At 42.0% G+C, this 15,455-nt stretch overlaps 1 protein-coding gene across 2 annotated transcripts in view; it reads left to right on the plus strand.

The window, feature by feature from the left end:
- The window catches only part of ACADL (acyl-CoA dehydrogenase long chain), a 603,582-nt gene that overhangs the window by 146,883 nt on the left and 441,244 nt on the right, over positions 1–15,455 (plus strand). For both annotated transcript variants that reach the window (XM_044075941.1, XM_044075942.1), the window contains exon 4: positions 7,853–8,017. In XM_044075941.1, coding sequence (XP_043931876.1) covers positions 7,853–8,017 — 165 coding nt within the window. The remainder of the gene's footprint in view (positions 1–7,852; positions 8,018–15,455) is intronic.

Raw genomic sequence — 15,455 nt, forward strand, 5'->3', positions numbered from 1 at the left:
CGGCTGGGGTGCCTTCTGTGTGGAGTTTGCATGTTCTCCTTGTGTTCGCGTGGGTTTCCTCCAACATTCTAAAGACATGCGTCTGGAGTGTCTCTCTCCAGGCCTCCTCTGAAAACAGGCTCTGTGAAACCTAGTCTGACTTTCCCGGTCAACAAATGTTAAATAAATAAATAAAATAAATATGTCTGGATCTCCAGAAGGAGCTAAAGGCCTTGCTTAGTGCCCTCCAAGTAATTCACTTCCATGAAATTATGAATCACTGAGAGAAGGGTGTCCTTGTATATGGCCTTTAACAGATGAGCATCACTTCTCTGCACATGAGGTATGCCCTTATGCTCCTTTACTTATTTAAATACAACACAGCAGGCTAGTTATCCAACTGTAGGAGGAAAGGACTCAGGAGCATCTTTTTCTAAAATACCTTTTGGGCCAGGAGCACTCCTTTGAGCTATGATAGAATGATGCAAGCCCCTCCCCACCTTCTTCACCAAGTTCACAGTGCCTAGATTGAGTCCCCTCACCACAGCCTGCAAACAAACCACATAAAATCAGGCTGTGTAATGGCAATGGCTGCAGAAAGAGAAAATCCACAGTGTCATTGGTGGAGGTTATTCATCACTCCAAGGCTTGGTGAAAAAGGTTTGACAGAAGGTCTGTGAGTGCTTGGTGTCTATGAAGCCACGGACATGTCACAGTGCACTGCAAGACTTGCACACTCTGGTGTACTACTGACGTAATGAAGATCAGTTTCCCCCTCCCACAGTGAAGCACAGAAGATGCAACAAAGCCTGAAACAGGGCCATGTGATGCATACTCAACAAAGGATGTTAATGCTATGACCTGCTGTGCCCTCTCCAATGGGAGGAAAAACTGACCGTGTAGAAAGTCCTTCTGTGCCAGTGGAGAACTTCTCCAGAATAGTGAGATGCCTTCCAACTAGAAGGTTGTTGTTTTCTGGAGTTTAAAACATAAGAGATTTCACAATTTTAATCAAGTCTTTGCTGGCAGTATAGAATTGGGTGAATAGAAATAATCTTTGCAAAGATGATAGTAGTGCAGTATGTACAGTTCCACATAGTACAGTTTCTGTGGAGGAAGGGTAGCCCGTACTGGGAAAAACTCTAAGATGTTCTTCGTGTTTCACTGTTGCAGCCATCACATTTGGGTTATCCCTGCCAGAGCTCAGTCAGCCCGAATACCAGAGGCTTAGTATTTCTGTGTTGGTTGCCATCGCTCCAGGACTGATGTCAAGTCGTCAGTAGTATAAATAAGGCAGCCAATGCCATTACATCAGCCTTTCTTGCCGAGGAGCCCGAAGCAGAAGCAGTTTGCATGAGTGCCGGTTGGACGCTACCTGAGTTTTTGTTTTCCAAATTGAAATTGAAGTCTTCTGAAGCTAAGTACCCCGTTGGGGATCCTTTTTTCTTGCTCTAACCGATGTCAGAAAAGGTTAATAATTGTCTCACCTGTGGAAAGCAAATACCACACCGAAACTTTCATTCTTACTGCGTCACTTGCTTAGGCCCAGACCACAACATCCCCCACTGTCACTTTTGTGCTTTGTTCAATGCCAGAACTATACGTCATTGGGTCCTTATTGTAGCTAGATTTTTTCGCTCTCAGTCCTCTAATTCCGATATGGCTTCGGTAAGCCATCTGACAGCAGATCTTCCAAAAAAAACGTAAGGATAAAGACCGAGACAAGATCGCACAGGTCCAAACCTACCAAAGACACTTCCATTAAGCTAGTCGTCAGTTTTCCAGTCCTCAGTGAGGCGCTTTCCCAGCCTCTGATGCCCGCTTCTGTGGATTCGCGGGATGCTACCAAGACCCTTTCGGAGTCCGGTATTCTGTGAGACTTTTCATCGACTAAGGATCCTGCGGATGTCTCTACCTTGGATGGGTCCGGAGCTGCTGAGCAGGCAATGGCTTCCGAGGAAGTACTTCGCACTGTCTATTCTCGACTCATACCATTCTTTCGCATCTACCATTCTTTTGAAAACTACCATTCCTTCAGCCTCCCCACCGGAGGACTTTTCCTTTGGGGAAACCCTACATACTTTAAGGGAACATTTCCAATGGAAATAGCAGGACTACCCTCAGTCTAAAAAGCGACTCTGGGAATTCTTAGATCTTCCACAGCACAGACCTCTGGCTTATTCATTCCTCCTGTCCTGGATGTTGTGGATGATGTTTTTATGGAATCTAACTTGACTTCTGACATCCACCCTCCCTCCTGCTCCCAGGAAACCTGACAGGTACTATAGAGTCCTTGACTCTCTTAAATTTCTTTTCAGAAATCCTGCTGCTGACCTAAGGTTATTTCTCAAGGGCCTAAAGGAATTAAAGCAACTTCTGCTAAGAATCCCACCCCCTCAGATAGGGATTCCCAAGCATTAGACAGATGGGGTAAAAAAGTATACACCTCTGCTACTCTTGCTATTAGAGCACTAAATTGTCAGTTCCATATGCTAAAATTTCAGCAACATACCGTGGAACTCCTCAAACAAAAAAATATAATCTTTTCCTGCTTGTGCAGAAAATAGAGTTACAAGAGTTAATGCATTCTGCAAGTCAAGTAACTAAGCACATCTTACAATGTGGTTTTGATGCCCTAGAAGCATCTTGCAGGACAGCAGTCACTGGTTCTGTCCTTAGAAGGCATCCTTGGCTTAAGGAACAGCCCTTGCCAGACCACGTCAAATCCAAATTATTGGACGCACCCTTGAACAAAGATAACTTATTTGGCACCAAGGCTGAGCAGGTCTTAAAAAAAGATGGAAGAAAAAGCTAAATCTATGCAGACAGTTAAGGACTTTCTGCAAGTCCAGCCACCCAGGTTCAGTAGGCATTGCCCCTCCAAGCACTGGTCCTTTCCTGCCCCCTCCAGATCAGCTCAGCCCAGACCCCGGGGAAGCAGGCCCCCCCAGACAGCAGCCTCAGTGAGTGCAGAGATCTAAGCAATGGCATTCCTCCTCTTCAAAACCAGGCAATGCTAAGCCACCCCCTCATGGTAAGAACTCACAATGACTTTCCACTTCCACCCCGTCCCTCTGCCCACCAGCACTTGCCCCTAGGAGGAAAACTCTCCCTCCACACAAGCACCTGGGTACCTTTACCAACGACCGCTGGGTCCTCAACATATAGTGTCCCAGGGATACAGATTTTATTTCCACACTCTACCAACCCCAAAAGGGTTCCCAGATCTTCCCCCAAATCAATGGGCAGAGGCTAAAAAGTAAGTCCTTTCCCTGTTCTCTATGAGGGCGATAGAGCATGTATGTTCCTGCAGAACAGGTAGGCCAAGGTTTCTACTCCAGACTCTTCTTTTTACCCAGAAAAGAGGGCACCTGTTGCCCCATCCTCGAGCTATCCATTCTAAACACCTTTCTGGTGATACCAAAATTCAAAATGCTCACATTCCAGCAACTACTACCTGTGCTCTCAAAGGATGCTTGGTTAGCCACCCTAGACCTAAAAGAGGCCTACTTACACATCCTATTCAGGGAATCATGCAGGAAATATCTACGTTTCAGGGCAGGATCACTGCACTTTCAGTTTTCTGCACTTCCCTTTGGCTTATCCACTGCTCCCAGAGTTTTTACAAAATGTATGGCTCTGCCATTGCATTTTGCAGGCAAAGAAATATTCAGATTTACCCATACGTGGACGACTGCCTAATCCAGGCAGACAAAATCTGCTCAAGCACCTGGCCTTTGTAAAGGACCTACTGACCTCCCTAGGGTATACTATCAATGAAAAGCAATCCAAACTAGTACCCACCCAAAAAATATATATTCCTGGGAGCAAGCCTGGACACGGCATCCCAGATGGCATTCCTTACACCAGAAAAGAAAACCTACCTGACAGCCTATTTCTCTCAACTAGCCACCAGACCTTAGTTATCCACAAGGAAAATCCTGCAAGCTCTGGGGTTCATGGTTTCTTGCATTCTACTCATTCCATATGCCAGACTGCATATAAGGAAGGTACAGTGGTACCTAAAAAGCCTTTGGTGTCAACACTCTCAAGACCTGGAAAAACCTATACCAATGATACCTTGTTTAAGGAAATATTTTCTTTGGTAGGCAGCAGCATGCTACCACAACAAGGGATTACCCTTCTCACCACACCACGACGCCCAGACCCTCACCACAGACGCATCAGACTATGCCTGGGGTGCACACCTGGATGGCAGGTGCATACAGGGCCAATAGAGCCCACATCAAATACATCTGCACATCAACGAGAAAGAGATGTTAGCTGTCCAACACGCACTGACAGCTTTCAGACCCCTACTCTCCCCGAGGGCTCTACTGATCAAAACAGACAACACCACTGTGATGTGGTATATCAACAAGCCGGGAGGGACTCATTTGTGCCCTCTATGCAGGCTTGCCATGACCCTTTGGCACACGGCCTCAGCCATGCAACTACACCTGTTGGACAATTCTTGCCGGGCTCACTAAACTGTCTGGCAGACAACTTAAGCAGAAATCTTCTGGACCCACATGAGTGGCAGCTAGACCAAGGAACCTTCACCCTTGTAACTCAGAAATGGGGCACCGCGAAGGTCGACCTCTCTGCTTCCCACTCCAACCATCAGCTCAGCAAGTTTGCACCAGGGAGCCTCACTGCAAGGCCTGGAAAGTGGATGCTGTGTCCTTCCAGTGTGTCAATCTCTTGGTCTATGCATTTCCCCTCACTGCTGCTCATTACATGGGTACTGCTCAAAATAAAGGAGGAAAAACAGAGGACAATCCTGATTGCCCCAGACTGGCCGTGCCAGCACTGGCACCCACTGCTGCACAGCCTCTCACCTCTGCCACCATGGCATCTCCCTCAGATCCCAACACTCGTGACCCAGAGGGAAGGAGAATTCATGCATTCCCAATTGCAGACCCTCAGTCTGGCAGCCTGGCTAATTCCCTGACCACTGCACAAGCTGCCAATTTCAGCAAACAAGTTCTAGATGTTGTACATGAAGCCAGACACCCTAGCACTAGAAAGTCGTATGCTGACAAATGGAAAAGGTTTTGCACCTGAATCCAGGCTAAGGGCGCCGGGACGGCACAGGCCTCCCTACCTCTCATCCTGGATTACCTTGCTGACCTACTACACGGGGGTCTATCCTTTTCTTCTATTAAAATTCATGTCTCTATCATCTCTGCTCATTTCAGCACAGAGACACCTCTTTTCTCACACCCTCTCATCAAACAGTTCCTAACAACTTGAGGCCACCCAGAAGAGCACCTATCCCAGCTTGGGACCTAAACTTTGTGTTGGAAAAGCTCACCCTGCCCCCCTTTGAACCAGCAGAAAGTTTTTCTCCTGGAAGACAGCCTTGCTTCTGGCCATCACTTCAGCAAGAAGAGTATCCGAGCAACAAGCACTAATGGCTGTAGAGCCCTTCATCATTTTCCATGCTGACAGGGTCTCCCTCAGGACTAACCCATCCTTCATGCCAATGGGTTGGGGCACAGGAGGGTTATGGCTGACAAAGTTTGCAGATGACTGCAAACTGGGCGCCATAGTAGAAAACACATCTGACACAGATATCCTTCAGAAGGGTCTCACAGAAACGGATAACTGGTGCCAGAGCCATGGCCTAAAGTTAAATGCCAAAAAATGCATAGTCATACCCTTCGGGAAAAACAAGGTTACCCCTAGCTACCAAATAGGTGGCAATCCACTGAGTACAGAAGAAGTTATCAGGGACCTGGGGACCCAGGTTGATAGTCTGTCATTCGACACCCATGTAGCTAAAGTAGTTAGGAAGACCTTCTACATTGCCCACCTTATCATGAAGGGATTCTCATCTAGATCAAGGGAGGTCATAGTCTCCCTATACTCATCACTCATCAGACCAATGATTGAGTACAATGCCCCATTCGGAATGTATCTGACCCGACACTTGCAGCAGCTGGAGAGGCCACAAAAGTTCCTCACCAAAAGGATAAAGGGTCTCAAACATCTGTCCTATGCTGCCCGACTGAAAGAACTCCAGCTTTATTCAGTCGCTTACCGCTTGCTCAGAGGTGACCTTTGCCTAACATACAAGGCCATGTCAAACCCAGATTTGATGAATATGCTTCACCTCAAAAATCTAGATCCGTCAGAGCCACAAGGGCGGAGACTTAAACCTCGACACGGCTATTAATAGGATGTGCTGGAGGGATAGATTCATCACCCAAAGACTCCCTATGCTGTGGAATAAAATCCCGGTATATGTGAGGCAGAGCACCTCGATGGCCTTGTTCAAGAGAAATCTTGACCAATGGATGGGAGATCGCAGATATACCCCAGGGATTACCTCAGTGTCACTGCTCAACAGAGGCACAGCAAAATAATGGGTATAGTTCCCCATACTAAAGGGGTGGCGTAAGCCACAAAACTATGGGCTAGGCTTGTAAATGCCCTCGGGCAGATAGCCTAGTATGAACCTATGAACCTATGAACCTAAAAGTAGTGTCCAGTGTGGCTCTCAACCAATCCATTCATTTGCCCACTTTTTTCCCTGCCCCACAAAACAAGGGGGAAAGGATACTGCACTTTGTAGATGTGCACAGACTGCTCAGATTCTATATAGACAGGACTAAATAATTTAGAAAGACTGCTCAATTGTTAGTCAGCTTTGCTGCAGGAGCAGAGGGCAAAGCCATATCCAAACAAACCATTTCCAAATGGATAGCACACTCCATCCATTTCTGCTACAAGCAACACAGGAAACCTCCCCCCAAGGGGGTCGGGACACATTCTACCAGAGCAACCTCCACTTCTGCAGCTTTCCTCAGAGGGGTCCCCACCAGGGACATCCTGGAGGCTGCAACATGGACATCAGTTCATACCTTCACCAAGCATTACCACCTGCCTCTCTTCTCCAAATCCAGGACAGGCTTTGCCTCCGCAGTCCTGTAGGGCATCCTAGCCAGCCCCCAGTCGTCTTGGCTGTCTCCACCCTTTTCTTCAATTTTGGGAATCAACTCAAATGTGATGACTGCAACAGTGAAACACTAAGAACATAGTACAGTTGTGTACACTTACCATAAATGTAGATGTTTGAGTGTATTCACTGTTGCAGCCCTGGTTTCCCTCCCTCCATCCCCCTTGTCTCCCCCCCCCCCCCTCCTTACAAGGAACTTTTGGTATTTACTTTCTACTGGTGGTGTTCTTCCACCATAACCTAGCTCCCTCTTGAGGGCTCCTGACAGGGCAAGAAAAACTGATGCAATGGCGTCCGCTGGCTTATTTTATACTACTGACGACCTGACATCAGTCCTGGAGCGACGGCATCCGACGCAGAAATACTAAGCCTTTGGTATTTGGGCAGACTGAGGGCTAACCTGGCAGGGATAACCCAAATGTGGTGACTGCAACAGTGAATTCACTCAAACATCTACATTTATGGTGAGTGTGCACAACTGTATTTTTTGCTGTATTAGGAATTTTTGGAATAGTGCAAGTATTGCACATAACCAGGTCATACATGTTTATGGCCTACTTAACAACATACTGTTTTGAGGTCAGGAATCACCTTGGGTGCCTATGTTTTTTTTCAGTGAGTATTAAACTGTTTCACAATGTTGCATTTTATTTCTGTTGACCTCCATCTGTGTTTAGGATCTTCCTTGGCTGCATAGCAAGTGTGCTAGTCAAAGGTTGTGTGGAATGCACTGCAGAAATCGGGTGTATATTTCATGTGCTGCAAAAGCATTGCCTGAATGCACTGCAATTAGAGAGATGCTTTTCAATAAGTAACTGATTATTTTATACATCATAAAGTGTTTTGTATTTGTTTCAGAAAATATGTCTTTGTTCAGTGTTCTAATGACATGTTTTGTATGCATTTCAGGATGTATGTGAATTGCAGTGGCCCAGGCTTCAGTTTGCATTCTGATATTGTCATGCCATACATTACACATTATGGCAGTAAAAGCCAGATTGAGAAATACATCCCTGCTATGACTGCTGGGAAGTGCATTGGAGCCATTGCCATGACAGAACCTGGAGCTGGCAGGTAAGTAAGCTTTTTTACCTCCCCATAATATTTCTGCTAGAAACCTCAAAATGTCTCAGTGCTTGGCTGTGGCAAACCGTGGAAAGAATGCAGACCTTGCAGATAAGTTCTATTAAAGTAATTTTTTAATGTCTTAACATCAGTACAGGTCAGGGTGCAAGCAAATCAGATTATCTCTGCATGTCAGAGTGGTCATTTCTTGTTTAAAAATGCATTTGGAATCAGTCCATTCTTTTGGTAAGCTTGTCTTGATATGTATTCCTCAGAGAAGTCCATAACAATATGATTGAAGTACCTGTCACTACATCAGAGCCTTTTATTTGATACTGGGTAAATGTTACTACTTTCCTTCATTTTTTTATGTAGAAGTTGTTTCCTTTTATCTCCTGTGCAGGAGAAGACCCCCCCCCCAAAAAAAAAAAAACTGCACCTTTCTAAAATGTAGCATATTCAGATGTTGACAGACCCCATAGCAAGTTTTGTATGTCATCATAAAGGAGGCTGTATTTCATTAATAAGTTTCAAATAGACTTCAATTTAGCAGTTACATACCAAATCCCAGCGCATGACTTTGTGCGTCTCTGTTTGCGTGTTGTAAAGTTGGTTTTCTTAGCTTATTAAAGCCATTGTGATTAATTTGGAACAATTTAGTGTGAAGACCTTCTGCATTCCTGGCATTGTGGCATAGAGGGATGAAGCCCTAACTGACCCAGGTGATTAATGGTTAACTAGTGTCAGAAGCACTGGAGGTAGCCAGGTGGGGAAGGGTGGGTTTGTGGCCATTGCCAACACACCAATCCTGAAGGGAGGGAGGCAGCTGGACCTACCACATTAACATTACACATCAGTGGATGGACGATTGCTTGTGAAGATGCCTGGCAGACACACACAACTGTTAGTATGTAAATGCTGCAGAGTCGCAGAGGTAGACATGTCAGAACATATTTCCTCTCCTTAATTCCGGTAGCATCTGCAAGTCTGCCAAATACTCACTGGGAAAGGTGTAAATGGGATAGGTTTAGGACCTCCACAGGATTAGGATCTGGCTTACTCCCTAGCTTGACTATCACCTTGCAGAGAGCAAATTGTCTGAGATGCTTGTCTCTTACCTTTAAAAGAAATAAATAAGCTGTTGGAGCATAGAAGTGTGGGGGAAGGCACCGGACAAGTTGTATTTGTCTCTGCTGAAAATATTGTTTAATGTCTGGCTAATATTTTTGTTTAGAATTTTGTAACTATTTGAAGACCCTCCAGTCTATTACCATTGATTGTGACTCCCAATTTTAGATTTGCAGACAGTACCCCACATATTACTAATCTGTGTAATTTGTCATGTTATTTAATATATCCATTTAAGACTGTTTTTTCAGTAGTGTTTCACAGGACCAAAACATTTTCCTAAATTGGGTGAAGTATTAATCTCAAGTCCTTGTGGTACTTCAGTTGGATAAAGTCCCCATGGCACTCCTGAGAAAAGAGGTGATTTTATGAGACTTCACGTAGTGCCATGGTGAGATTATCTCTAATCACTATAAATTCCCCTTTGGGCCTTCCCAGAAAATAAGTAAACAAACAAATACCCATGTGTATTTTGTCATATTAATTGTAATATATAAGGTAAGCTGTATCTGTTTGTGATTCTCATGATAGTTTAGAGTGCCACTGAAAGGTTCTTTCTACATTCTTATTTATAGAATGTTGCATAGCTGAGGTAACTCCGCAAAGGGTAGAGTCAAGAATGCCATTTATCGTGCATGTCTTCATCCAGCATGTACTGGAAATAAATTAAGACTGTAAGATTGCAATATCTGGTGAATATCCAGGCCTTTCCATTTTCATGTAATTAATTAGTCTCAGACAATCAGCCTGCTGTGAGTTAATATATTCCTGAAACAAATTCTGCTTTCACTTTTTCTGTTGAGGCTTATATATGCAAAGTATATAAAGCCAAGAAAAAATTCTGCAAACAGTGAGACTATTTTCCCCCATATCAGTAGCTTAATATTGGATTAAAATGAAAAATTTGAAGAGACCTCATCAAAGCTTTAACTGCCAAGCACCACAGTCCACAATGACAAGAAAAGAAAACTGCAGCAGACCACCACAAAAAGTGACTGTTTAATGAACCATAAAATTATAAAAACTAGTGAAGATAAGCGCTTTCGAGCTCCTGCCCTTCATCAGATCAGATCTGATCTGATGAAGGGCAAGGAGCCTGAAAGCGCTTGTTTTTTATAATTTTATGATTCATTAAACAGTCGCTTTTAGCGGTGGTCTGCTGCACTTCTCTTTCCTAATATTTACTCTTTATTTTTTAGAATTGTCCATGCAGTTTTGCTTTTATAAAATACTACTCTTTGTTGGGAGTCTTAGTAGTTTGAAGAATAAATTTCAGGTTTCCTCATGTGTGAGGATTTAAAATTGCTGTATTCTTATAGCCAGAAAAAACTAGATTCCTATAGTTTCTTCACTAGCATGGACAGTATTGGTAACACATTGATTTCAAGATATTGCACTGTCTATTGGGTTCAGTGTGCCTTGAATTAGCCTGAAGTTGATGGTAGCCTGACAAAACCCAGCACTTAACTATTTATTGATAGCTGTGTTGCCTGTGATATGACCAATACCAACATTGCTAAGGTAGTTCTATATCCAGAGTAATGTTTGGAATGTAGGAGAGCAGATTAATTCATGCATCTTGTTTTTTTTTTTTTTTTAGTAAGTAGGCACTTTGAACTCATTTTTTTTAAATTATTTTGGATTAGTCAGTATACTGACCATTGTTTTTCTTTTATTATATTCTAGGGGCTAACAGTTTGAATCCAGTTAAGACATATAAATCATTTTATATAGAATAGTTTTCTCTGTCATCCATTATGTTATTTACTTCTACAGAATCGTTTTGCTGTCTTAGTAACAGCGTGACAGTGGTGAAGTCTGCAGTGGGAGTGACAGATCCGTTTAAGGTGGTGGTGGGATTACATCTAGGATCAGCTCTGATCCCTTTCTTATTTGCAATGGTGATGGACAGGTTGACAGACGAGATCAGACAGGAGGCCCCATGGACTACAATGTTTGCAGGTGACATTGTGATCTGTAGTGAGAGTAGGGATCCGGTTGAGGAGACCCTGGAGAGGTGGAGATATGCTCTAGAGAGAAGAGGAATGAAGATCAGCAGAACTAAGACAGAATATATGTTTGTGAATGAGAGGGAGAATAGAGGAATGGTGAGGATGCAGGGAGTAGAGTTGGCGAAGGTGGATGAGTTTAAGGACTTGGGGTTAACGGTTCATAGTAAGGTGAGTGTGGAAGAGAGGTGAAAAAGAGTACAGGCAGGGTGGAATGGGTGGAGAAGAGTGTCAGGAGTGATTTGTGACAGACTGGTACCAGTAAGAGTGAAAGGGAAGGTCTACAAGAGGGTAGTGAGACCAGCTATGTTGTATGGGTTGGAGATAGTGGCATTGACAAAAAGGCAGGAGTCAGAGCTGGAAGTGGCAGAGTTAAAGATGTTAAGACTTGCACTGGGTGTGACAAGGATGGACAGGATTAGGAGTCCATATATTAGGGTCTGTTCAGGTTGGACGGTTTGGAGACAGAGAGGCGAGATTGCATTGGTTTGGACGTGCCGAGGAGGGATGATGGGTATATTGGGAAAAGGATGCTAAGGATGGAGCTGCCAGGTAAGAGGTAAAGAGGAAGTCCTCAAAAGTAGGAGAAACCAAGATCCAAATTGTAGAAATATAACCTGGATTTTATTGACACACCACCACGCTGTTAGCACAAATAAATCAGTAAGCACAAAGAGGAAGGCCTAAGATAAGGTTTATGGATGTGGTGAGAGAGGACATGCAGGCTGTTGGTGTGACTGAGCAATATGCAGAGGACAGGAAAAATTGAAACAGATGATCTGCTGTGGCGACCCCTAACGGGAACAGCCAAAAGAAAAGTAGTAGTAGCAGCAAATTTAAGGTACTTAACTACACATTCGTATAGACCTTTTTAAGGATTTACAGCCTGAATTCTTCTTTGTTGACTAGATGGTTGAGGCAGTTCACTAGGATTATTTAATTGCCAGTCATTGATTTGAAAGGACTAATGGGGAGGTAGTCCTAATGATGACCAGCAAAACTGTAAGTAATTGGGTAAAGCACTTTTTTCCAGAATCCTTAATCATTGTGGAATAAAATTCTTAAGAGATCTCATCTTGTCTCTGCTTCTCTCCTTTATTGAGAATGAGAGGCATCATGAACTCTCTGTTCATATCCAAGGCGGTTAAATTTGTCGCTTTTGCTTATCTGGAGGAAAGTACAGTGGGGGAAATTGTGTCTATAATAACTTGGCAGTCTTTCTTGTTGAGTTTTTTTTTTTTCTAATTGTATTTACAGCATCCACCCATTTAGAAACCTATTTGGTGGTAATAGTATATACTTATATACCTGTACCTCTCCTTTTAATTAGTGTTTGTCTGATTAATTCCATTTGAAGTCCACTCCAAGCTCGTTCTCTTGATCATAGGTAGCACAATTTTACTTTAAATCCCAATGGATTATACTGCAAACATTAAGCACTGTTTGTAGTAGATATAAATGTCCCCACTAGTTCCTGTTTACCATGGCCTGTTAAACAATAATTTCATCTGATTTATTCTTGCAAGATGGACTGATACCTGAAAGAAGTGTGGTATTTTGTACAGTATTCCATTTCTTCCTAGTTTTTTTATCGGTTAGGAGGAGGTCCTTCTACTGTAAGATCAGTCGTGTGGCTGGCAGGCATTTGGATTACTTAGAACTTAAAACCTTCTCAGGCTGACATACACCAGCCCCATATTTAGTCATGCATCGCCGTGCCAAACTTCTCCAGCTCCCCATTGCTGTACTCAGTTCAGTTGAGGCAAATGATCACAGGTTACCTTTATTCGTTTTAATAAAATGTATTGTCTCTAAGATCCATATTGTCTGATGTACATTTAATAAATTCTGATAAAACAAGCAACTGTCTTAGTCTTGTTAGTGTGCTTGAACTTGATTTGCGAGTCCACTGATGTAAAATAATTCTCTGTAAAGTTTTTGATTTTTTTTTTTTTTTTTTTTTTGCAATTTATATAACTGTTATGAACTTTTTTCTCAAGTTTATGCATTTGAAGTCTTTATATTTCTAACTAACCTATGTAAATTAATACTCTTTGTCCTTTAGCCATTTTACATATCCTCTCTGATTTTAAATAGTACACAAATAATATGATTGCAGTGCTCCTACTATAACTTTATATGGTGCTTTTCTGTCCAGGCCTCCATTGAAGGGGATCTTTTTCACTCAACTTTAATAGTAAACAATAGCAAATAAATAAAGTAAACAATATTGCTTGTAGCCATTGTAAATCATTTTCAAATTTCTTCTCTGACTTTCGCTAACATTCTTAATTTATATTTGTGCTTTTTGTTCTATTTTTTGAAAACTGTGTCAGAATGTTTTTCCTTGGCTGGGTTTAGACCTGCCCTTTGACTACAGTGCTGAATCGCTTACATTTTAAAGACTGTGTTAGCTTTATTTTCATTATTCTCTGTTTTGACTTTTGGAGGGCTTTTCCATCTTAGTTTCCATTGTTATATTTTGTCTAGTTGGGTTTGGCCTTGTCATCCTCAAACTTACTTGCAAGTGGAAGATCCTGCCCCAAGATGTACACTGTTCTTGCTTTTTGTGTGGGGAATAGCAAAATATCCACATGCTTTATTTATAGAATTTCTGAATCAACACACAAAAGTAGAAAGGAGCAGTTACTGTTGCATTTATGGGAGCAGTCGTGTTCAGCCAAGGAAATAACTTAATGTGATCTACTGCCACTTGTTTGGTTCCCCCAACTTGTACTTCCTTTGCAGCTTTAGGTTTACTGTGCTGTATTCAGGAAATTTAAGCCACTTAAAGTGCACAAGACAGGTCAGTCCAGTTGTTTCTACTATACCTAAAACAACTCATGAGTTTAAAAAAAAAAAGCAAAATATGCACTCAGTATTAAACCGGGATATGAGAGATGCCAGCAGCATGACAATTCTGTTAAAATTTGAAATGGGCTTACATTCTGTAGAGACATGCAAACTATCAAAATAGTATTATAAGTAACTGGAGAACACTTTTGTGGTGCAGACACCTCCACTCATAGGAGTCCCCATAATTTATATATTAGAATTGTAAAACTGTAGAATAAATTTTAAAGGATTTTGATTAACTTTAAGGCTTCCAAAATGTGGAATGTGCAAACAGAATCAGCATATTTTATAAAATCATTCATATACGTATTCTATTACTAAAAACTATGATTTTGAACTTCCAAGATGGCTGCACACTGATCAACAACTTAACTTCAGCTCTCTCAGGTTGAAAGCAGAAACTGGGGAAAAAGGGTATAGTTGAAACTGTTTTTTTGGGGCAGAATTCAGTTACTGGCTGGTAAGTACTCTGCCTAGATGTCAGCAAAAAAGAAATTTGGAAAACCTGAAAGAAAATCAACCAGAAAATATGAAGAGAAAATATTGGGAAGGATTCTGCAGCTCTTCAGCAAAGCAGTAGTTCAAGTTTCAGCTTTGGTTCAAGAGATGGATTATAGTAATTTAGACAAAAACTTAATATATTCAGAGGTAATTAAATGAGTCGTCGAAGCAGTATAGCAATTCAAATAACTAAAGGCTGGAAAAATATAAGAAGCTTTAACTAGCTGTTCAGATAATCGAACAAAACTGCAAAAAATTAGAGATGGAAATGCAGAAAAAGCTGGCTGAATATGAGGCTTCTCAAGAAGATCTTTCTCAAAAAAAAAAAGTAGTAGAAATAGAGGTAAGGAGTGAAAAATTATTTGCAACAGTGAGGATATATCCGGGGGACCTAGAAGGGGAAATATAACAAAAGATAGTAGATTTGTGAAGAAATTTATGAAAATATTTGATATGGAAGATGAATTCAGTAGTAGGTCAGAATTTGAATATTATTCCCCAAGGACACTAACTTGGCCAGACTGGATAGAAGTTATATTTCACAGGAACTTGTGCATTTAATTGAAAGCTTCTACACAATTCAATAACCTTTTCAGATCATGCACCAATAAAAACTAAGATAAAATGTCTAGATAATGAAGTAAAAATGAAAGACTGGTACTGTCCCACCTACCCGTTAAAAAGAAAGGCATTTAAGGAATGAACAGGGGATATTAATTGACATTTGTTAAGGAAGATAGAAATTTCTTCAAAAGGAATAGCTAGTGAGTGGAATAAAATGAAAATTGGGTTTAAAATAGGGTAGAAATAAAAGAGGAGTAAGTATGGTTAAGACATAATAGAAATTATTTAGAGGTGCTGAGAAAAGTTGAAGTATTGCAGAGCAAGGGGAATCTCACAGAACAAGAGGAACACTTGCAGAATGATAAACAGAAAATAAGGAAATATTTGGA

Source organism: Protopterus annectens, chromosome 6.part1 (genome assembly GCF_019279795.1).
Source record: "Protopterus annectens isolate FY-2018-M chromosome 6.part1, PAN1.0, whole genome shotgun sequence".
NCBI lineage: Eukaryota > Metazoa > Chordata > Ceratodontiformes > Protopteridae > Protopterus > Protopterus annectens.